The following is a 21598-nucleotide window of genomic DNA, read 5'->3' as shown; positions in this document are numbered from 1 at the left end:
TCAGCCCAGTACAGAAAGAAGCATTTATTTCAGAGTGTAACCTAAGTGAGTTGTATGTTTACATCGTTTCCTTAGTGTATTACTTCAATTTTTTGTAGAAACTTATTTCTCTGACTCAGTTCATATTCCGAAGTTTACATGGTTCCAGAGGCTGTTAACTGTAACAGAAACTTATTTCAACTGCGAAGATACAACAAACAATCAAGATCGTATCTTTTTATAAAGGGTGGTTGAAAAGTAACTGTACACAGTTCGTGGGTGTAATGTATGCGTCAAAATAAGAGTAAAATTTTAAATAAAGTTTTGAATAAAATTTGTGTTATTTCCGAGTAATGATTTGTGGTAGACATTACATCATGGACTAGTACTAGAGGTGGACAAATTTCGCTTGACTGTCAGCCAGGCTGGAAATCTCTCACACATTACAGGCCGAACCGGCAGGCTGCTTTCCTTCCCTCCAAGCAAACCTACGCCCAACCCAAGTAGGCTACTCGGTGCTACGCTATGTAGCAGTTTATTCTGTATGCTTTCATTGTATTGTAATGAATATAGTTCAGAAGTTTTTTAGCCGAGTATCGCAAGACGAGGCCCAAAGTAGTATACATTCACTTTGGGTCATTATAACAATGAAAATTATGGATTTTTTTTGTCCTTTTTTCCCTTTTCGGCGTATTGCAGGCTTATTTATTTACTCCCTTATGAGCGGTTATCTCTGCTTCACCCTTTTTAGACTAGTACTCGCTGTTTTCACCTCTAACACACGTTTTCTGTAGTAAGCAGAACCATTTATGAAAGTCGAGGTACTTTGGACTTAACAGCTTGAATACGTCTATTATGCTGTAACACTGACCAAAATAAGGTATTGTAAGTCTAATTTCAGCAGCCTTAGTGTGTTTCAGCCAAATACTAACCAAGGTACACGAATTTTAATTAGTTTTGCCAGGATGTGTATTCCAGGTTCGCTGAATTCTTACTAAGAGGCCAAAATAGTTCATTGTAAATTCCCCAAATCCACTTCGTCATACACGAAGTTCCGTTTTCATATTATGCTAATATAAAACGTACATGTCCGGAGAAAGAAGCATTCCTATCATAATAAGATTTCTTCGCTCTGTGTTGCGTAACAAGAGAACGTGTCTTTTAGCACCCACTGAGGCATTTTTTCCTATTTCACTCAATGTTTGCCCTAAATTCAGGGAGCCTATATACTTATAAATGGCCTCAAATCCTTACCAGATGGTTTCTGTCAGCCACTAAGTCTTTGACCTCTTTCAGAATACTTGTAGAGTGAGGAAAGTGTTGGTGAAATTTACAAACATGTCGTAACATACCCAAGATTCACCAATTTGAGTTTTGTAACTTTTTACAGAAATTGTTTAGAAATTGTTCCCACTGCTGCTGTCTCTTCTCACTGTCATTATCTCCCACATCTCGTGGTCATTGTTGTAGACTCTGTCTCTCATTATTCCTCTCTCAGTGGCACTGGCTCAAATGGCTCTGAGCACTATGGGACTCAACTGCTGTGGTTATCAGTCCCCTAGAACTTAGAACTACTTAAACCTAAATAACCTAAGGACATCACACACATCCATACCCGAGGCAGGATTCGAACCTGCGACCGTAGCAGTCGCACGGTTCCGGACTGCGTGCCTAGAACCGCGAGACCACCGCGGCCGGCCTCAGTGGCACTGTCTCCTTCATTCTTTTACTAACACTGTGCTGCCACTGTCAGCTATGTCCTAGTGCAACATTGACACTCTGTCTCTCTCTCTCACACACACATACGGCCATCGTCTCCTCCGCTCTTTCTATAGCACAACAACTTTACTAAAATCCGTACTTAACATTTTTCCACCTGTTTTCCACTGCCGCTGTTTCCTCTCAGCATAAAACACTGCGAATATGTTCGTATGCCAAAACTTTTTGGAAAAAATTTTAAAGGTGCTGGAGAGCACAGAATGAGGGATCTGATACACCGTTTTTCACCCGAATATCGCAGTAAATTGGAAATGAGATAGAGCGGATACCTATTTTAAATAAATGGGAATGTATGTGTATTTTTCGTGCTCCAATAGGAGCATTTTTCCGCTGGTTCCCTTCTTCTCCCGGTAGCAGGGCATGTAATATTTTGATGCACTGCAATGGTCAATTAAATTTTTATTGTTTACTTATATGAAACTTAAATAACGCAAAGTTAATTTCACATCTCAGACCGTAATTCATATGCATAAAGTTCTGCATGCTATTCAGTTCTACAACGTGGGGTTTCCGGAACACTTTTGATGATAACGGATACACTTTGCAGCATATTTCTCCGTGCTACGCCACTTTATAAAATATGTTTTCGCCTCACACTGGATTTTAAGTGCGTATTTTACATGTACAAGTAGGGTAACTTTGAACCTCGGAAAAGGATAAAGATATTTAGAAAATTTTCTGATTTTTTTCGAGATCGGGATCGTAGGAATATATTGTAAAACTGTCAGCCATTTCCTGTCCATAGTCGTCTTGGAACCCACGGCTCAGTTTTGGTACGGAAAATGTGGTAAACACGCTTTTTCATTTTTTTTAGGAAACCCCCTATGAACTAATGGTGCCGCCATAAACCCCCTAAATCCGAAAGTAGACCATATCAAATTCGAATAGTGCCAATAATTTTAGCCTATTTGCCTCAGCTGGAGGAAATGTGTAACATGTACTTACACCCTGTACTGTAGGATAGCGACACTAAGACGATACGTTAAGTATACAAATGACCCCTAGCCCAAGGGCTGTCCAGAACACTTGATCCTACCTTTCTATCACCAACAGAACCCGAGGTACGTGCTCCGCAACAAACCTGGTTTTATGCACGGCATTTTGGAATATACTGATAAACATGCTGTTGCATGTGTACCGACACTCCTCAGCGTGAGCGATAGTGCTGAAAAAGTCTGCTTCACGCTACAGAGTCATAATACCTCGGTGAGGTCGTGAACCGTGATATAAATATTACGATAAATATGTTAATGAAGGAAATTAATTTTCTGCATGAGCCCGCGATGATTGTGAATATTTTGTGCATAAAACAGTCCAGGTCGCTATTAAAAGTTTCTTTATTTTTTACGCCGTTACGTCAAGTGCCATCATGAAATATCGAAAAGCTTAGAGTGTGAAGAAAAAGATTCAGTGTCAGCATTAATGCTAGTATACCAAGGCATTTTCCATAAAGCGCATTGCCGATGGGAGGGGGGAGGGCGGGGGGTAGTACTGTGTGCGCATCTTAAAAATCTTTTTTTAAATCTAAATTCTGTAATTGTCGCTGAATTATATTAACGTCATACATTTTAAAGAGATACCGACTTATAAGTAGGGTCCAGAAATACATAAAAATGCAAATTCCGTTCTTTGTTGTAGACTTTTACTCTCTGCATACTTTTGAAATAGTGATTGATGTAGAAGTAAGGCCCAGAATATGGAAATATTCAATGCGATATTCATTGGGGACAGTGACATATACTACTGCGACTTCATCTTTGAGCTAAGTTTCAACGTAATAATTTAAACCTTTTATGCATTTTGGTAGATGAATTCATTAATAACAATAAATATTGTTCCAAAATTATAAAATATAAAATAACTTACTGTATTACAATATTTTCTGAGGGTAGGCATAAAGTAACTCCTCCCACCCCACCCCCAACACCTCCCACCACCCTCAGGTATTGCGAGGGTTAAAACTAATTACTGACCGGGAAGTGAACTTACAAAAAAATGGTTCAAACGGCTCTGAGCACTATGGGACTTAACATCTTAGGTCATCAGTCCCCTAGAACTTAGAACTACTTAAACCTAACTAACCTAAGGAAATCACACACATCCATGCCCGAGGCAGGATTCGAACCTGCGACCGTAGCAGTCCCACGGTTCCGGACTGCAGCGCCTAGAACCGCACGGCCACCGCGGCCGGCAGTGAACTTACAGATGGTTCAGAAATCTGTACAGAATCTTAATTGACTTCAGCCTCCTTTTCGCCTGTGAGACAGGATTAAATTTCTCACAACTCTGAAGTCAATAATTAAGAGCACCATAGCGATCCAACTACTTTCGTAAAGATTCTGAGATCCGACCACTAAACTGGAAATACTCACGTTCGCCGCTAACAGCTCATACACTAACTGATCCCTAACAGCTCTAGTACATAAAGTCCTCACCAGAAACCAGAAAACCATTGCAATGTCAATAAAGAAAAAAGATAATGGCTCCACGACCTGCTTTGAGGTCTACTTTGACAGAACTGGTCCATGCTTGCTAATCCACAAGACTCGCTGAAGAAAAGAGGAAAGTACGCCCTCAGAACGCACTTTCGAATGCTTTGCAAGCTTACCGTACAGGCAAAGTAACTTCACTGATCACAAAAGATCACTAATTCCGGAAATCCAAATTGAACATTATGTTAAAGCACTAACTCCTTCGCAGAGCGTCACCACCTGCCGTTTTAACCCAACGACGGTTGCCCTTGGACTCCACGATTTCGAGAAATCGATACCGCTCCACGAAACTGTTCAACGTTTCAGCCAATCTGAATCAGGAGCATAAGGTGGGCGTTGTCACTGGCCATTTCGTGCTACTGCTCTCTCAGCTTCTGTTACGTGCTGCCTCCTGACAGAACAATAAGAACCTCTTCAGCAATGGGTTGTGGAGACACCGAGAGATGGGTCAAATGATTCTAACCACTATGGGACTTAACAGCTGTCTTCAGTCCCGTAGACTTAGAAGTACGTAAACCTAACCAACGTAAGGACATCACACACATTCAGGATTCGAACCTGCGACCGTAGCAGCCGCGTGGTTCAAGACTGAAGCGCCTAGAACCGCTCGGCCACACCCGGCATACCGAGGGAACTGGGAAAATACTCGCCCTTAAAAAATGCCTAGTCATCTCTGACGACCAACCATTTATTGTGAGGGAAACCCTTTCCGCACCCACTTCCGTGGCCGAGGTCGCTAACGCACTCTTGTGCGGTGGCGTTCGATCTGGTGTAAGCCGGTACGAATCATGATGGTGGCAAAAGTTCTCACTGTCACTGTCCGGTCGGCAAGGGGAGGAGAGGTAGTGGCGTAAAGTACCTCATCAATGTCCTGGTTTAAATACCAAGCTTCTCTGCAGTGTCTAATGAAGTGAATCCATTGTTAATGGTGATCCATCCGTCGGATGGGGACGTTCAACTTGGCGGCCCTGTTGGTGCAATTCGCGAGGAGCAGGCTGTGTGCCGGCACTGGGAGTCACCCCCACCCTTTTCTCATCATAATCTCCATCCTCCTCCTCATCATCATCATCATACAACATAAACATTACACTACAAAAAAATGGTTCAAATGGCTCTGAGCACTATTGGACTTCACATCTGAGCTCATCAGTCCCCTAGAACTTAGAACTACTTAAACCTATCTAAGGACATCACACACATCCATGCCCGAGGCAGGATTCGAACCTGCGACCGTAGCGGTCGCGCGGTCCCAGACTGTAGCGCCTATAACCGGTCGGCCACACCGGCCGGCCATTACACTACATTTCACACAAAAAACACACATACACAATACATACATGTAATGTTACATGTGTTGTCTTGGAGCATGTTGCAAATAAATAAACAAAACAAGAAAAACCCTTCTCATCCAGCCGGAAACCTGGTGAGAGGACAACAAACACGAACGAAGCAACGATTGGCTAGAAAGTGGTATGTTACAAGATCCTACTAACATACTACACTCTTGGAAATGGAAAAAAGAACACATTGACACCGGTGTGTCAGACCCACCATACTTGCTCCGGACACTGCGAGAGGGCTGTACAAGCTATGATCACACGCACGGCGCAGCGGACACACCAGGAACCGCGGTGTTGGCCGTCGAATGGCGCTAGCTGCGCAGCATTTGTGCACCGCCACCGTCAGTGTCAGCTAGTTTGCCGTGGCATACGGAGCTCCATCGCAGTCTTTAACACTGGTAGCATGCCGCGACAGCGTGGACGTGAACCGTATGTGCAGTTGACGGACTTTGAGCGAGGGCGTATAGTGGGCATGCGGGAGGCCGGGTGGACGTACCGACGAATTGCTCAACACGTGGGGCGTAAGGTCTCCACAGTACATCGATGTTGTCGCCAGTGGTCGGCGGAAGGTGCACGTGCCCGTCGACCTGGGACCGGACCGCAGCGACGCACGGATGCACGCCAAGACCGTAGGATCCTACGCAGTGCCGTAGGGGACCGCACCGCCACTTCCCAGCAAATTAGGGACACTGTTGCTCCTGGGGTATCGGCGAGGACCATTCGCAACCGTCTTCATGAAGCTGGGCTACGGTACCGCACACTGTTAGGCCGTCTTCCGCTCACGCCCCAACATCGTGCAGCCCGCCTCCAGTGGTGTCGCGACAGGCGTGAATGGAGGGACGAATGGAGACGTGTCGTCTTCAGCGATGAGAGTCGCTTCTGCCTTGGTGCCAATGATGGTCGTATGCGTGTTTGGCGCCGTGCAGGTGAGCGCCACAATCAGGACTGCATACGACCGAGGCACACAGGGCCAACACCCGGCATCATGGTGTGGGGAGCGATCTCCTACACTGGCCGTACACCACTGGTGATCGTCGAGGGGACACTGAATAGTGCACGGTACATCCAAACCGTCATCGAACCCATCGTTCTACCATTCCTAGACCGGCAAGGGAACTTGCTGTTCCAACAGGACAATGCACGTCCGCATATATCCCGTGCCACCCAACGTGCTCTAGAAGGTGTAAGTCAACTACCCTGGCCAGCAAGATCTCCGGATCTGTCCCCCATTGAGCATGTTTGGGACTGGATGAAGCGTCGTCTCACGCGGTCTGCACGTCCAGCACGAACGCTGGTCCAACTGAGGCGCCAGGTGGAAATGGCATGGCAAGCCGTTCCACAGGACTACATCCAGCATCTCTACGATCATCTCCATGGGAGAATAGCAGCCTGCATTGCTGCGAAAGGTGGATATACACTGTACTAGTGCCGACATTGTGCATGCTCTGTTGCCTGTGTCTATGTGCCTGTGGTTCTGTCAGTGTGATCATGTGATGTATCTGACCCAAGGAATGTGTCAATAAAGTTTCCCCTTCCTGGGACAATGAATTCACGGTGTTCTTATTTCAATTTCCAGGAGTGTAGTTCTAAAGTGGTAAATAGTAATTTCGTTTCAAAGTCGCTCTTTTTCGGTCCAGCTAAAGTCGATACGCCATCTGACACCTGCCATGGTCTGAGGGAAGGGAAGCCGGCAAGAGTGGCCGTGCGGTTCTAGGCGCTACAGTCTGGAACCGCGTGACCGCTACGGTCGCAGGTTCGAATCCTGCCTCGGGCATGGATGTGTGTGATGTCCTTAGGTTAGTTAGGTTTAAGTAGTTCTAAGTTCTAGGGGACTGATGACGACAGCAGTTAAGTCCCATAGTGCTCAGAGCCATTTGAACCATTTGAGGGAAGGGACAGAGTCTACGCAATGATAGGATCCTGCCTCCCCAGAACTAGTTCCCGTGGAGCGCCCCGTACGTTCGAGACGCTGTACTGTGACGAGCTGGAACAAGGACGGCCCTCGTCCGCAGTTTGGGGACGAGCGTATGGCGGAGATCTGGCGCGTCGTGGGCGGCGCGCACGCGGCGGCCGGGCTGGAGGGGCGTCGCGCGCTGGACGTGTCGCTGCTGGCGGTGGACCCCTCGCTGAGGGGCGCCGGCCTGGGCCTCGAGCTGCTGCGCCGCGCCGCCGACGTGGGCCGCGAGGCCGGCGCCCGGCTGCTGACAGTGGTCTGCACCAGCGCCTACTCGGCGCGCCTCGCCCACAAGCTGGGCATGCGCTGCCTGCACAGCCTGCCCTACCACCAGGCCGGCCTCGCCCACCTGCCCCAGGAGCCGCACACGCACGTCCACGTCTACGCGCTGGACCTTTAACAGGTATGCTGCAAAGCGCCCCTAGGGTAAGGTTCTAGTCGATTTGTTTTACCACACATATGCACTAAATATCCCACTATGGTCCACGTATGCGTAAAGTAATTCTGTGCACGGAAATGGAAGAAAAGGCTTGGCCCTTACACGTTAGCTGTAGTTGTGTGCCCTGATTAAACATTAACAATCTTACTAACTAGGCTTGGGAACTATTCTTTCTTTGAAACTTCCTGGCAGATTAAAACTGTGTGCCGGACCGAGACTCGAACTCGGGACCTTTGCCTTTCGCGGGGAAAAGCTCTACCAGCTGAGCTACCCAAGCACGACTCACGCCCCGTCCTCACAGCTTTACTTCTGCCAGTACCTCGTCTCCTACCTTCCAAACTTTACAGAAGCTCTCCTGCGAACCTTGCAGAATTAGCACTCCTGAAATAAAGGATATTGCGGAGACATGGCTTCGCCACATCCTTGGGGTTATTTCCAGAATGAGATTTTCACTCTGCAGTGGAGTGCTGTGACGAAGCGACGTGAGTCGTGCTAGGATAGCTCAGTTGGTAGAGCATTTGCCCGCGAAGGGCAGTTCAAGTCTCGGTCCAGCACACAATTTTAATCTGCCAGAAAGTTTCATATCAGCACACACTCCGCTGCAGAGTGAAAGTCTCATTCTATTCTTTCTTTCTTTCTTTCGCTTACGCCATAGTCCCGCATCTATCGCAGTGTGGGCGTGGTTACAACGGATTTGGCAATGTTAGTGTTAGGAATGGCCGGATGCCCTTCCTGTCGTCACCCCGCACCCCACCAGGATGGAATCAGTGTACCCCAACTGTCTGCGTCTAGTGTAAATCGGGAAATAGTGCGGACGTGTTTCAAATGTCTGCCACGCGTGTAACTGAGGCGGAACGTGGGGACCAGCCACCATATACCTACACCATAATTCAAGACAAATCCACAAAATTTTATCAAATAACACAAACTTCGCCCCTCTTTCTTTTTCAAAATATAGGAAACAAACCATCAGAAGCTTGTCACAAACGCCCAAAATTAACCTTTACATCCCTCTTTAGGGACCAATAACACATACATAAAACACAGAACGCAAGCTCTTTCTCGGCGTAAGCCTGTAAGACTGCCATTTGGTCAATCAGAGACATCGTACTTTATTCCGCCAATCCAAAACCTCCCAAAAACTTTGTTCTGGAAGGTTCGGCATCGATTCTTGTGGAAGATTCCGAACGCCGACCTTCCCGAACGCCTACTTCGAGCATCTTGCCAGTGCCGCCATATGGCAAAGATTCTGAATTCCATTCCATCAAACGGCTATCCCGTAACTTTCTCTTCTCATTGTTAACACTCAGGGAGTCAGCGGCCCGTCGGTGCTAGACAAATGACTCGCTTGTGGAGGCGTCCCATGATTAACGCACAATATTGCGATGTTATCGCAAGGGACATGCCATTTGCGTGGGTCATCTGTCGTTCGGAGAAACCTCTGTATTCATATTTGCCAACTGTCGAGGACAAGTCGATTTCACTGAACTCAGTACGAAAATACATTATTTCCCGAGCGTGAGTGACTAATTCTGCCAAAGCACGCCGCTCTTTGCTACGGTGAGTGCAACAGCTGGCGGCTCAGGTAGCTGGCGCTACCCCCCAACGTAGATCCAGTCAGGAACCTCGTCTGCTGAAGGCAGACCAAGTCGAGCAGAAATTCTAAGGGTCATGTTTTCACTCTCCACTAACTACCACAATCAATTAAAGACGCACTTTATAATTGAGAAAAATTAAAGAAAATCCTTTAAAATCATCACCCACTCTCGAGAATAATACCGCTCTTTTGTATATACATCGGAATTTATTGATTAAGCAGAGCTATCTTATCAATGGATTAAGTGTGTTGGGTAAAAAGGAGAAAAAAAGCGAGGCCAGCCACAGTGCATCTCACATGTCCAACATTCTGTGAGCCAACAGCTTTTCACACTACTGTACAGTGAAGCATTTCTCCAGGAGCTGGCTGATGAAAAGTATCCAGGTAGCCTATGTAATGAGGAATTGACCGATAGGTGTCACGAAAGGTGGATGCACCAGTATCAACGTAGATGAGCAGTAGCAGCAGAATGGATCGTACAGGAGTGACATTTAAGCCATTTTAAAGCTACCCAAGCCGACAGTATGATGTAAATGTGGAGTCGAAGGAACAACCACATCTAAACTAAGACCAGACAGACCCCGCGTACAAACGAATAGCGACAGTGGAGCATTTGGGAGGGTGATTGTAAAAACCAATGCATGGAGTAATTTCCAAACTACTTCCAGCAGACCATCTAGCGCAATGTCTGTGGGCAGAGAGTTAAAGACACTGAGATGATCGAACAGATCTTAGTAAGGCACACATTTCTATGGCCAACGTTAAGCGATCCTTGAGGTGGCGAGAGGGTGTCGCCTTTGGACAGTGGACCGAGTGATTTGGAGTGGTGAACCAACTTACGCCTTGTCGCAATCTTGTGGAAGGGTTTCTGTTTGGCGAATCTCTTGACAACATACCTGCCATCATGTGTAGAACCCATAGTGAAATACAGAGTAGTCGCTGTTACAGTATGGGGTTGTTTTTCGTGGTTAGCATATGGCTGAACTCCAAAAGACACTAACTACAGAAGAATATGAATACATTTTACAGTATTGTGCACTGCGCACAGTAGAGGAACAGATCGGCAATGATGATCGTATCAGCATAGCAGCGTACCTGTTTAAAGCGGCAACTGTGAGCCAATAACATACCGGGTATGGACGTTCCGGTCAAGAGTCCGAGATCTCAGCCAAATGGAACACTTTTTGTTTGAGATCGTCCATTTCTCTCCAGATCCCAGCGTCCATCGTCACTAATTTCTCTCGTTTCACGCTAAAAGGAGAATCGGCTGCCATTTCTCCAGAGACATTGAAAATGTCCCCAAGAGAGGTCAAGCCACCACAAAGGCGTAGGGTCGACACACCCACCATGGTGGTGTCCACTAACAGGTGTCGGGATTTTTTGATTACACAAAATATCAGCATTTCTGGTCATTAAAATTTCTAACATTGTATTTGTACAGTGCCAGTCTCTTGGCAACTCACGATCACATGTTTTCAGTGGATGTGTAAGCTGGAGAAATTTTTGACCAGTCCAGCATTATCGGAAACTGTTTGTGGAGAAGAACGTCGGAGTAGCACGGCGCAGCCACCAGCTTCAAGACGTATTGGTTACTGTTCATATTCAGCTTCGCGAATCAGTTGTCGTCGTTGTGCCCTTAAGGGCTCTTCATACTGCCACGCCAGTTTCTGTGCTCATGAGAAGATGGACGATAAGACAACATGGCATCACCCATGTGTGCATTGCTGTCACAGGGCGGACCGACGTCGGCATGCATCTGTTGCCGAGCTAGGATGATCGACAGTGCTCCACATGTCGTCGCACTGACCACTGAAAACAAACTGATTGCCTAGTTCGATGTACAGGATATGAAATAAAATCGTCATAACTTCTGAACGGTTTACGTTAGGACGTTCAAAGTGTATGGTTGGCTGCGGGGCGTGATGGGAATTAGTAGGCATGATTTATCGACGAAGCCCACTTTCATTCTGATGGGCTGCCAATAAGCGAAATTGGCGCATTTAGGGGACTGAGAATTCGCATTTCGCGATCGAGAAGTCTCTTCACCTTCAGCGGATGGCTGTATTGTGTCCAATGTCCAGTCACGAAATAATCAGTGCGATATTCCTTGCTAGCACTGTGACCACCGAAGGTTACGTGAAGGTTTTGGAAGATGATTTCATCCTCATTATCCGATGTGACCCTAATTTCGACCGGACATGGTTTATGCAAGACGGAGTTCGAGCCCATCGAAGCAAGAGAGTGTTTTATCTCCTGGAGGAGCACTTTGGGGACGGCATTCTGGCTCTGGGGTACCCAGAGGCCACTGGCATGATCCTCGATTGGGGGCCATATTCTCCGGATCTGTACACATGCGACTTCTATTTGTGGGGCGGTATTAAAGACAAGATGTACAGCAATAATCCCAAAACCATTGCTGAGCTGAAAGCATTCAGGAGGTCATCGACAGCACTGATTTTCCGACACTTCAGCGGGTCATGCAGAATTTCGCTATTGTCTACGCCACATCGTCGCAATGATGGCTCCTGACGCATGACCAGAGCACGCTCAGTGGACCGAAGTCAGAACTGTTGTACAAAGTTGGGGTCGATTCCCCTCAGCACAAAAGCGGTACTGTTTCTGGCCCCGACCTGCTTGCTTGCCTGCTTTCAGCACCCATCTCCAGAATCTGGGATTACAATAACGTACGTAATTTCACATGGTTTGCCAGAATATCGCCGGCCGGAGTGGCCGTGCGCTTCTGGGCGCTACAGTCTGGAGCCGAGAGACCGCTACGGTCGCAGGTTCGAATCCTGCCTCGGGCATGGATGTGTGTGATGTCCTTAGGTTATTTAGGTTTAATTAGTTCTAAGTTCTAGGCGACTGATGACCTCAGAAGTTAAGTCGCATAGTGCTCAGAGACATTTTGCCAGAATATCATGCCATTTTCGCGAGACACTCGTACATATACCGTGAATACTGTTGTACAAAGGCTGAATCGGTTCCCCTCAACACAAAGGCATCACCGATTCTGGTCCTGACTTGCTTGCTTACTTGTTCTCTATACCAATCTCCAGACTCTGGGATTACAAGAACAAATGTATTTTCACATGGTTTGCCAGAATATCATACCATTTATGCGATACTTCTCTATATCAAGCACATAGCAATATCGCTTGCATAGCAGTATCGCTCGCGCAACATAATTTCGAAGATACAGACTGGAAATTATTTCCCTGGAAACCCTAAACCTTAGGGAGGTGGAGCGTGCTGTAAACCATTAAGTAACTAGAAACGTATCCCGTCTGCGAAGACCTTTATGTGAAAACTCGAAAAAAATGGAGGAAACTGATATATCCACTCGCGAATACCGATGTCGGTAATGTAACAGATTCCAAATCATCCCTATAATTTACAAAGTCAACTAAGGTGTTTCTTACGTCTAGAGAACCAGTAAACGTGTCTTCCACCTTTCTTTCACCTGCTAGGTGCGCACACCACAATCGATGTTCTTTCAAATAAACAAAGACAGGAAATGTGAAGATCAGTCAATCGGACAATTTACATGGGAGGGAATATTGGTCCAGGGCAAACACTTGTCCATATTGAATCTTCTCAAATTTCCACGCGATCACGAAAGTTGTTCAAGACGTAATAAGTAATAGTTCGCTATTCGGCCGTCTAGAGGACGACACGATTAAGTCAGCTACATTCCTGCATCCCAACAGGCCTTTCCGTTCTGACAGTTCCATGAATTATTCCCGCTACAGACCACCGCCGGCGTGCCACGCACCGCTAGACAGAATTATCCTAGGAAACTAGTCACTTACATATTTAATCACTATACTTACACTTTAATGTTACAGTCACGTTCTCAATTGGATGACATTCGACAATGAGCGAATTATCGGAAATACACCTGCTGACGGCGGTGGCCCTGTAAATAGAAATATCTGTACCATTCTTAGGACTTGACCTACTCTTCCCTTTGCTATCACAGTATTCCACATCATACCTTCCTTACGACTGGACATAGTAATTTCCTCTGCACATGTAGGAACACACACACATACTTTATAAGCTGATAATCGTGGCGAACCTACCACGCATCCCCCTTCTACTAAGTATAATACTTCGCCAATAACTGATTGCTGGAGATACGAAAGAATACTGACAGAAAATCAGCGATGGGTGGACATATCTCAGAGGTTTTTCTTACAAAAGGCCAAATATTAGAAAAACACGATCGCAACGACCATATTACTATCACAATTGGTCTTGCTTCTACAGGTGCACACAAGTATCCATGTTATAAGCTATATCGGCTTTATAAATCGAGGTATGGCATTACCTCCGAATGAAGTGGTTTTTTTATACAAATACCGCGACACTGAATGTAGACGGTGATCGTCGGAGTATATATTATCAGACCAGCAGCGCAGTTACACGTCGCTGACAGTGCAACCTCATGATAAAATCACCCAACTGAGAAAGTGATTAGGCTATGAAACGTGGTATGAAGCTGTTATATGCAACCCCCTCACGCCGCCGCTAGATATTTCTCCAGTATTTGTAACGCATTCTTTCTCGATGCCACGTCAGAGGTTCGACTATGTATCGATGGGTTATAGGCAATGGTCGACTGAGAAGGATCATAAACAGTAAATGATGTGCTGATTGAGACCGTAAGATATGTTCACTAGCTTTTCAGATCTCTAGTGTTATGCTTTCTGGTGGAAATGACAGCTATGATTTGGAATCCAGTCTTTCTATTTAACCACGTACCTGCGTTGTATCCAATGGAAAAGTCCTTGAATGATTACAGACACTAGTGAATCGTATTTCTGGCACTCTCAAAACGAGTGAACGGGCGAACATGAAAACTGGTGAAACCGTGTGGGGGAATATTTTTTTTTTTTTGTTTTGTTTTCATTAATACAGAACACATGATTTATGGAGGTGATATTTTCATTTCAAAGAAATAAACTGTGAGATACAGTCATTGCGTCCGCATCTCGTGGTCGTGCGGTAGCGTTCTCGCTTCCCAAGCCCGGGTTCCCGGGTTCGATTCCCGGTGGGGTCAGGGATTTTCTCTGCCTCGTGAAGACTGGGTGCTCTGTGCTGTCCTTAGGTTAGTTAGGTTTAAGTAGTTCTGAGTTCTAGGGGACTGATGACCATAGATGTTAAGTCCCATAGTGCTCAGAGCCATTTTAACAGTCACTGGCGACAATTTGGCACGAAGAACCTCTACATAAAATAAGGCTTCGCGAAGATAAAAATCTCAAAATACGATGCAAAGGACTGGAAAAAATAATGGACACATTTTCCTACACAGTCAATGCTGCTGATATTTCAACCCTCTTATTTCTTATTAGGTCAGAACTTTCTACCATTCGATACTATCCGTTCTGTGTCAGCCTCCAGAATTATGGAGGAAACAATTTGTTTTGTTGCAGGCATCCTACTGAAACTTCTCTCAGCCTGGATGAAAGCGGGATAATAGAGGTGGAGGGTCGCCGTCACTTGCAACACACAGGCCGGGCTGCTGGTCACAAGCTACGCGAAGTTTCGACGGCTGGCGACCACAACTTCGGGAAAGTGTTTCCTGTCATCCAGTAATGATGTACGAGGGCAGTTCAATAAGTAATGCAACACATTTTTTTTCTGAAACAGGGGTTGTTTTATTTAGCATTGAAATACACCAGGTTCTTCCCCAATCTTTTAGCTACACAACACTATTTTTCAACGTAATTTCCATTCAATGCTACGGCCTTACGCCACCTTGAAATGAGGGCCTGTATGCCTGCACGGTACCATTCCACTGGTCGATGTCGGAGCCAACGTCGTACTGCATCAATAACGTCTTCATCATCCGCGTAGTGCGTCCCACGGATTGCGTCCTTCATTGGGCCAAACATATGGAAATCCGACGGTGCGAGATCGGGGCTGTAGGGTGCATGAGGAAGAACAGTCCACTGAAGTTTTGTGAGCTCCTCTCGGGTGCGAAGAATTGTGTGAGGTCTTGCGTTGTCATGAAGAAGGAGAAGTTCGTTCAGATTTTTGTGCCTACGAACACGCTGAAGCCGTTTCTTCAATTTCTGAAGAGTAGCACAATACACTTCAGAGTCGATCGTTTGACCATGGGGAAGGACATCGAACAGAATAACCCCTTCAGCGTCCCAGAAGACTGTAACCATGACTTTACCGGCTGAGGGTATGGCTTTAAACTTTTTCTTGGTAGGGGAGTGGGTGTGGCGCCACTCCATGGATTGCCGCTTTGTTTCAGGTTCGAAGTGATGAACCCATGTTTCATCGCCTGTAACAATCTTTGACAAGAAATTGTCACCCTCAGCCACATGACGAGCAAGCAATTCCGCAGATGGTTCTCCTTTGCTCTTTATGGTGTTCGGTTAGACAACGAGGGACCCAGCGGGAACAAACCTTTGAATATCCCAACTGGTGAACAATTGTGACAGCACTACCAACAGAGATGTCAAGTTGAGCACTGAACTGTTTGATGGTGATCCGTCGATCATCTCGAACGAGTGTGTTCGCACGCTCCGCCATTGCAGGAGTCACAGCAATGCACGGCCGGCCCGCACGCGGGAGATCAGACAGTCTTGCTTGACCTTGCGACGATGATGACACACGCTTTGCCCAACGACTCACCGTGCTTTTGTCCACTGCCAGATCACCGTAGACATTCTGCAAGCGCCTATGAATATCTGAGATGCCCTGGTTTTCCGCCAAAAGAAACTCGATCACTGCCCGTTGTTTGCAACGCACATCCGTTATAGACGCCATTTTAACTGCTCCGTACAGCGCTGCCACCTGTCTGAAGTCAATGAAACTATACGAGACGAAGTGGGAATGTTTGAAAATATTCCACAAGAAATTTCCGGTTTTTTCAACCAAAAGTGGCCGAGAAAAAAAATGTGTTGCATTACTTATTGAACTGCCCTCGTAATAATGTCTGTCAACGCTACTCACTTTCAGATGTGACATGAAAAGACTATTTTCTATCGTTTTGCATCGCGCAAGGACAGTGCAGAATGTCTAATGTTCTTTAATGTATTGATAATGTGTATAAACATTAATAAAAGGGGAGATACGATGAAACATGAAAATATATAATAATCTGAATGTATCTATTGTGAACAATATATTTTCTCTCCTCTCTTATGGCGCTGTTTTATTTATTATCAGGTAGCATTAAAAGGGAAGACCAGAAGGCCTCGACATCGACGTCCAGACGCAGCTGGAGGAGGACGCTACAAGCAGTCATCCGCAGCTTTGCCAAGGGCGCCTGGAGCATTTTAGGAAAACCACGGAAAACTCAGGACTGGCTCTGGGCTCTTAGTTGTAAATCGGAATCCAAAATTACGTCAAGCTAAAAAATATTAAGTAGCTCCACAATTTCTTCTTGTCTGTCTTGATTGAAACACTACCATTGATTTCGAAGGGACACGTCCACGTTGCCTTGTCTCCTACCTTCTTCCATGTATTATGGCTACTACGATCAGGATACGATTCTGAACGTCCGATCTAGAAATACTACTTTGATTCCGATTGGTGTACAAAAAATCCTAACTTATGGAGCCGTTACTCTGCTAAAACACAAAGGAAGCAGGAATGAGATTTTCACTCTGCAGCGGAGTGTGCGCTGATATGAAACTTCCTGGCAGATTAAAACTGTGAGCCCGACCGAGACTCGAACTCGGGACCTTTGCCTTTCGCGGGCAAGTGCTCTACCATCTGAGCTACCGAAGCACGACTCACGCCCGGTACTCACAGCTTTACTTCTGCCAGTACCTCGTCTCCTACCTTCCAAACTTTACAGAAGCTCTCCTGCGAACCATGCAGAACTAGCACTAGGAGACGAGGTACTGGCAGAAGTAAAGCTGTGAGTACCGGGCGTGAGTCCTTTCTTTCAGGAGTGCTAGGCGTCAAAAACAGTTCCCCTGTAACTATCATTTTCTGGTCGGGGCGGCTAAAGGTAAATCCGCCATCTTACAAGGCCAGTGGGAAAGCCCACCACAAAAAATAAAAAAGTGATCTACCCGTAGGCGGTTGGCTGTTGATTCTCTGTCCTGGGCTCGATCATAATCTATTCATAAAATTTGAATAGAAAACATCAGCAATTGTGTCCGAAAAATTCTGACCTGAGGAGTCATCCTCATTCTGCCAAAGGCCTTGTCGAAGAGACCAGAGAAGCGGTCAAACGTTCGGGGCACGCTCTTACCCTTGGTTTGGAAAACCGTTCCTAAGAGGTGGAAGAAGCATTAATGACCAATGGTCTAAGGACGTAGAAGGCAATACAAAACATTACATTAAATACACTTAATGTGCGTCTACAGAACTTATGGACTGTAAATGAAAAATTTCGTGCTCGCTATATGGAAAACGATAACGAATTAGTTCAGCATTTGGATCTCACACAGAGGATTGCCAAGACACTTGCTGTTGCGTTTTGGACTGCGTTTAACATTTTGGAAACTTGGGTAATGTTTCCTGTCAACATTTTCAACTATTTACTGAAACTTGAGCTGCGTTCAAGTTTAATATTCGTTGTTCAATGAGTTAGTCAATGCATTTGATCCAGAATCAGGTTTTCATTAACATATTAGTAGCCATGTTGAAAACACCACATTTCGTTTACATGCGAATAAATTATTTCAGGATTTCCTATAATGTGTAGACTTCTTCAATTCCTTCTCAGGTGGTGGCCTTGTATGCCACGTGGAGCAAGTACGGACAGATTTATTCTTGCTTGCATCCAAGATTAAGTTTTCATTCGCAGAAATTATACACGACATTGAAGCTTCCTTGATTTATTTACATTCCCACGTAACCGATAAATTCGTGGTAAAAGGTACTATTATTTGTGCAACATTTTATATATTTTACACACTTCACTTAACTATGAGTATAAACTCTAAACTATACTCTGCCTTCAGCAGGAATGTTAATGTTGGGCGCAACTGCAATCAGTATAAACTTTATTCAGATCAGCAGTCATCAGAAACCTTTAGATATCTTATTGCTGCTCAGGTTGGATAGTAAGTGACAGTGTGGGGATTCTGAGACTGCTAGCTGCTGGTCGTTTCTTGTTCAACGTGATTGTTTTGGGTCTTTATATTTCAGGTTTTGTACGGAAATATGTCATCAGACGAAGCCGCACATACTCACTGCACATGCTTCACCTGCAACGTGGACCATATATGTCTTCTTAGAATCAGGCACTGAGACTGGCTCCTATAAATTTACTCACTTAGTCCCATAATTCTTTCCGATGCACAAAGTAAGCAGTACCTACTCTTTTACCTGCCGTTAAAATATGGTCATATCGCGTTATAAATCATTTCCTGGATCAAAACATTTCTTATAAAAGAGGGCCACTTATCCATATCATTTTTGTGAAGACATACTTTCAAGTATCTGACGATACATGTACATTAATACTCTGCATTTCACAATTAAGTGCCTGGCAGAGATTTGATCGAGCCACCTTCAAGCTATTTCTCTACCGTTCCATTCTCGAACAGCGCGTGAGAAAACCAATACATACGTCTTTCTGTGCGAGTTCTGATTTCTCTTATTTTGTTATGATGATCATTGCTACTTTTGCAAGTGGGCGTCAACAAAATATTTTCACACTCTCAGAAGAAAGTACGAAATTTCATAACAAGATCCTACCTCAACGATCAACGTCTTCGTTTTAGTGATTGCCATCCCAATTCACGTATCATATCCGTGGCGCTCTGTTACCGATTTCGCGACAGTAGAAAATGAGTTGCCCTTCTTTGAACTTTTTCCATGTCCCCCGTCGATCCAGTACGATGAGAATCCCGCACCGCACAGTGATACTACGGAACGAGGTTGTACAGTGGCTAGCACACTGGACTCGCTTTTGGGAGGACGACTGTTCAAACCCTCGTCCGGCCATCCTGATTTAGGTTTCCCGTGATTTCTCTAAATCGCTTCAGGCAAATGCCGGGATGGTTCCTTTGAAAGGGCACTGCCGACTTCCTTCCCCATTCTTCTCCAACCCGATGGAACCGATGACCTCGCTGTTTAGTCCCCTCTCCCAAATCAACCGACCAACCAACAGTAATATTCCAGAGGAGGACGTATAACCGTAGTGCAGGCAGACTCTTTAATAGACCTGTTGAATCTCTCGTCTTCTGCCAATAAGATGTAATCTTTGGTTTGCTTCAGCCACAACATTATATACGCGATCGTTGCAACTTAAATTATTCGTAAAGGTAGTTCCTAAGTATTTAGTTGAATTTACAGCCTTTAAACTTGTGTAATTTATCATGTAACCGAAATTTAGCGGATTCCTTTTGGTACTCATGTGGATGACTTCGAATGACTTCACAGTTTTCATTATTTAGTACCAGCTGTCACTTTTCGCACCATACAGACGTCTTCTCTAAATCGTTTTGCAGTTTGTTTTAGTTATCTGATGACTTTATAAGATAGTAACTTATAGCATCATCTGCAAACAGTCGAAGAGTGCTACTCAGATCGTCTCCTGAATATTTTATGTAGATCAGGAATACAGAGGACCTATAACACTTCCTTCGGACCGCCAGATATTGTTTCTGTTTTACGCGATGACTTTCCTTCAATTACTACTGTCTGTGACCTTTCTGACAGGAAATCCATTCACACAATCGAGAAGGTAAAAGAAGTCGCTTGTGAGGAACGGTGTCAACAGCCTTCTGGAAACCTAAAAATATGGAATAAATTTGACATCCCCTGTCAATATCACTCATTACTTTGTGAGAATTTAGATAAGTCATAATGTTCGAATACAGTATATCATAATATTACTGACATTTTGAAAAAAATAATATTATAAAACTTTTTAATCACTTCTGCTGGTGGCAAAGCTCGTGAAATTGTAGAATGGTGCATGGACATTTTTTTCTTGTTAATAATGAAATTTCAGTCCGCCATCCAGCATCCAGCATCAGATTCCCTTCAGACAGAAGAGAACGTTGACCGACGGCATTGTTTGAGTAATTACGTTAACCGGGTACTGATAGAAAAGAACGCTAAAAGGGCTCTCAGGGACGCTGAAATGAAAGTTTGATAAAGTAAATGCCAATTGTACACGAGTAGCGTTCAGTTGTGGCCACCAAACAATTCGTCGGCAACTTTCCTTCGATGCACCGTGAAAAGGTTCTAAAATACAACACTGTAAATCGATATGTAACATTAGTCTAAGAGAAAAGTAGGTTTCTTTATTCAAACACGGCTATTATAATTAAATTCTAATGATACATCCCCTATATTAAATGACGACCTTTCCTCCTCACTTTACAGATTTATTTTCACAGATAAAATTTATTCTTAATATATTTTAGCCTTAATTAAACGTTTGGAGTATATTCTACTAATTATTCAGAGAGCAATATTTCAATATTTTCCAAAATCCTACTACAAATCGACGTTAGTAGTATGGATCTGTAATTCAGAGGATTACTCCCTATTTCCTATTTTGGGTATTGGTGTAACTTGTACAACTCTCCAGTCTTTAGGTACGGATCTTTCAACGAGCGATCAGTTATATATGATTGCTAAATATGGAGCAATTATATCAACATACTCTGGGAGGAACCTGATCTTGCCTTTATTAAGTTATTAAAGCTGCTTTGCTACATAAAAGATATCAACTTCTAAGTTACTCATGTTGGCAGTTGGTCTCGGTTCGAAATTTGGGATATTTTCTTCGTCTTCTTTGGTGATGGAAATTGGAAAAACCATGTTGAGTACATCTGCTTTCGCGGCACTGTCACTAGTAGCATAACAACTGTTATAACGCAGGGAAGGTACCGGTTGTGTCTTTCCGCTGGTGTGCTTTAAATACTTTAATAATTTTTCTTTTCTAATTTCTACCCCTTGCTATTCTGTGCAGTAATAATATGTCTAAATACTTAACTATGAAAGGTGATTACGTAAACTTTAATGAGTTCGGACCCAGAACAACTCGTTTTACTACCAAAGTCATTGTAATGATCAATTAATAAT

General features: G+C 44.7%; 1 protein-coding gene across 1 annotated transcript in view; it reads left to right on the top strand.

Annotated features, from left to right (window-relative positions):
- LOC126195173 (uncharacterized) overlaps window positions 1-16741 on the top strand; it is a 57009-nt gene extending 40268 nt beyond the window's left edge. Inside the window, exons 3-4 of the mRNA XM_049933688.1 lie at window positions 7603-7947; window positions 15016-16741. Coding sequence (XP_049789645.1) covers window positions 7603-7944 — 342 coding nt within the window. The 3' untranslated portion in view covers window positions 7945-7947; window positions 15016-16741. The remainder of the gene's footprint in view (window positions 1-7602; window positions 7948-15015) is intronic.
- The last annotated feature ends 4857 nt before the right edge of the window (window positions 16742-21598 follow it).

Source organism: Schistocerca nitens, chromosome 1 (assembly GCF_023898315.1).
Source record: "Schistocerca nitens isolate TAMUIC-IGC-003100 chromosome 1, iqSchNite1.1, whole genome shotgun sequence".
Classification (NCBI taxonomy): domain Eukaryota; kingdom Metazoa; phylum Arthropoda; class Insecta; order Orthoptera; family Acrididae; genus Schistocerca; species Schistocerca nitens.
The sequence above is the reverse complement of the archived record's forward strand: the minus strand, read 5'-3'. Positions and strand labels throughout refer to the sequence as shown.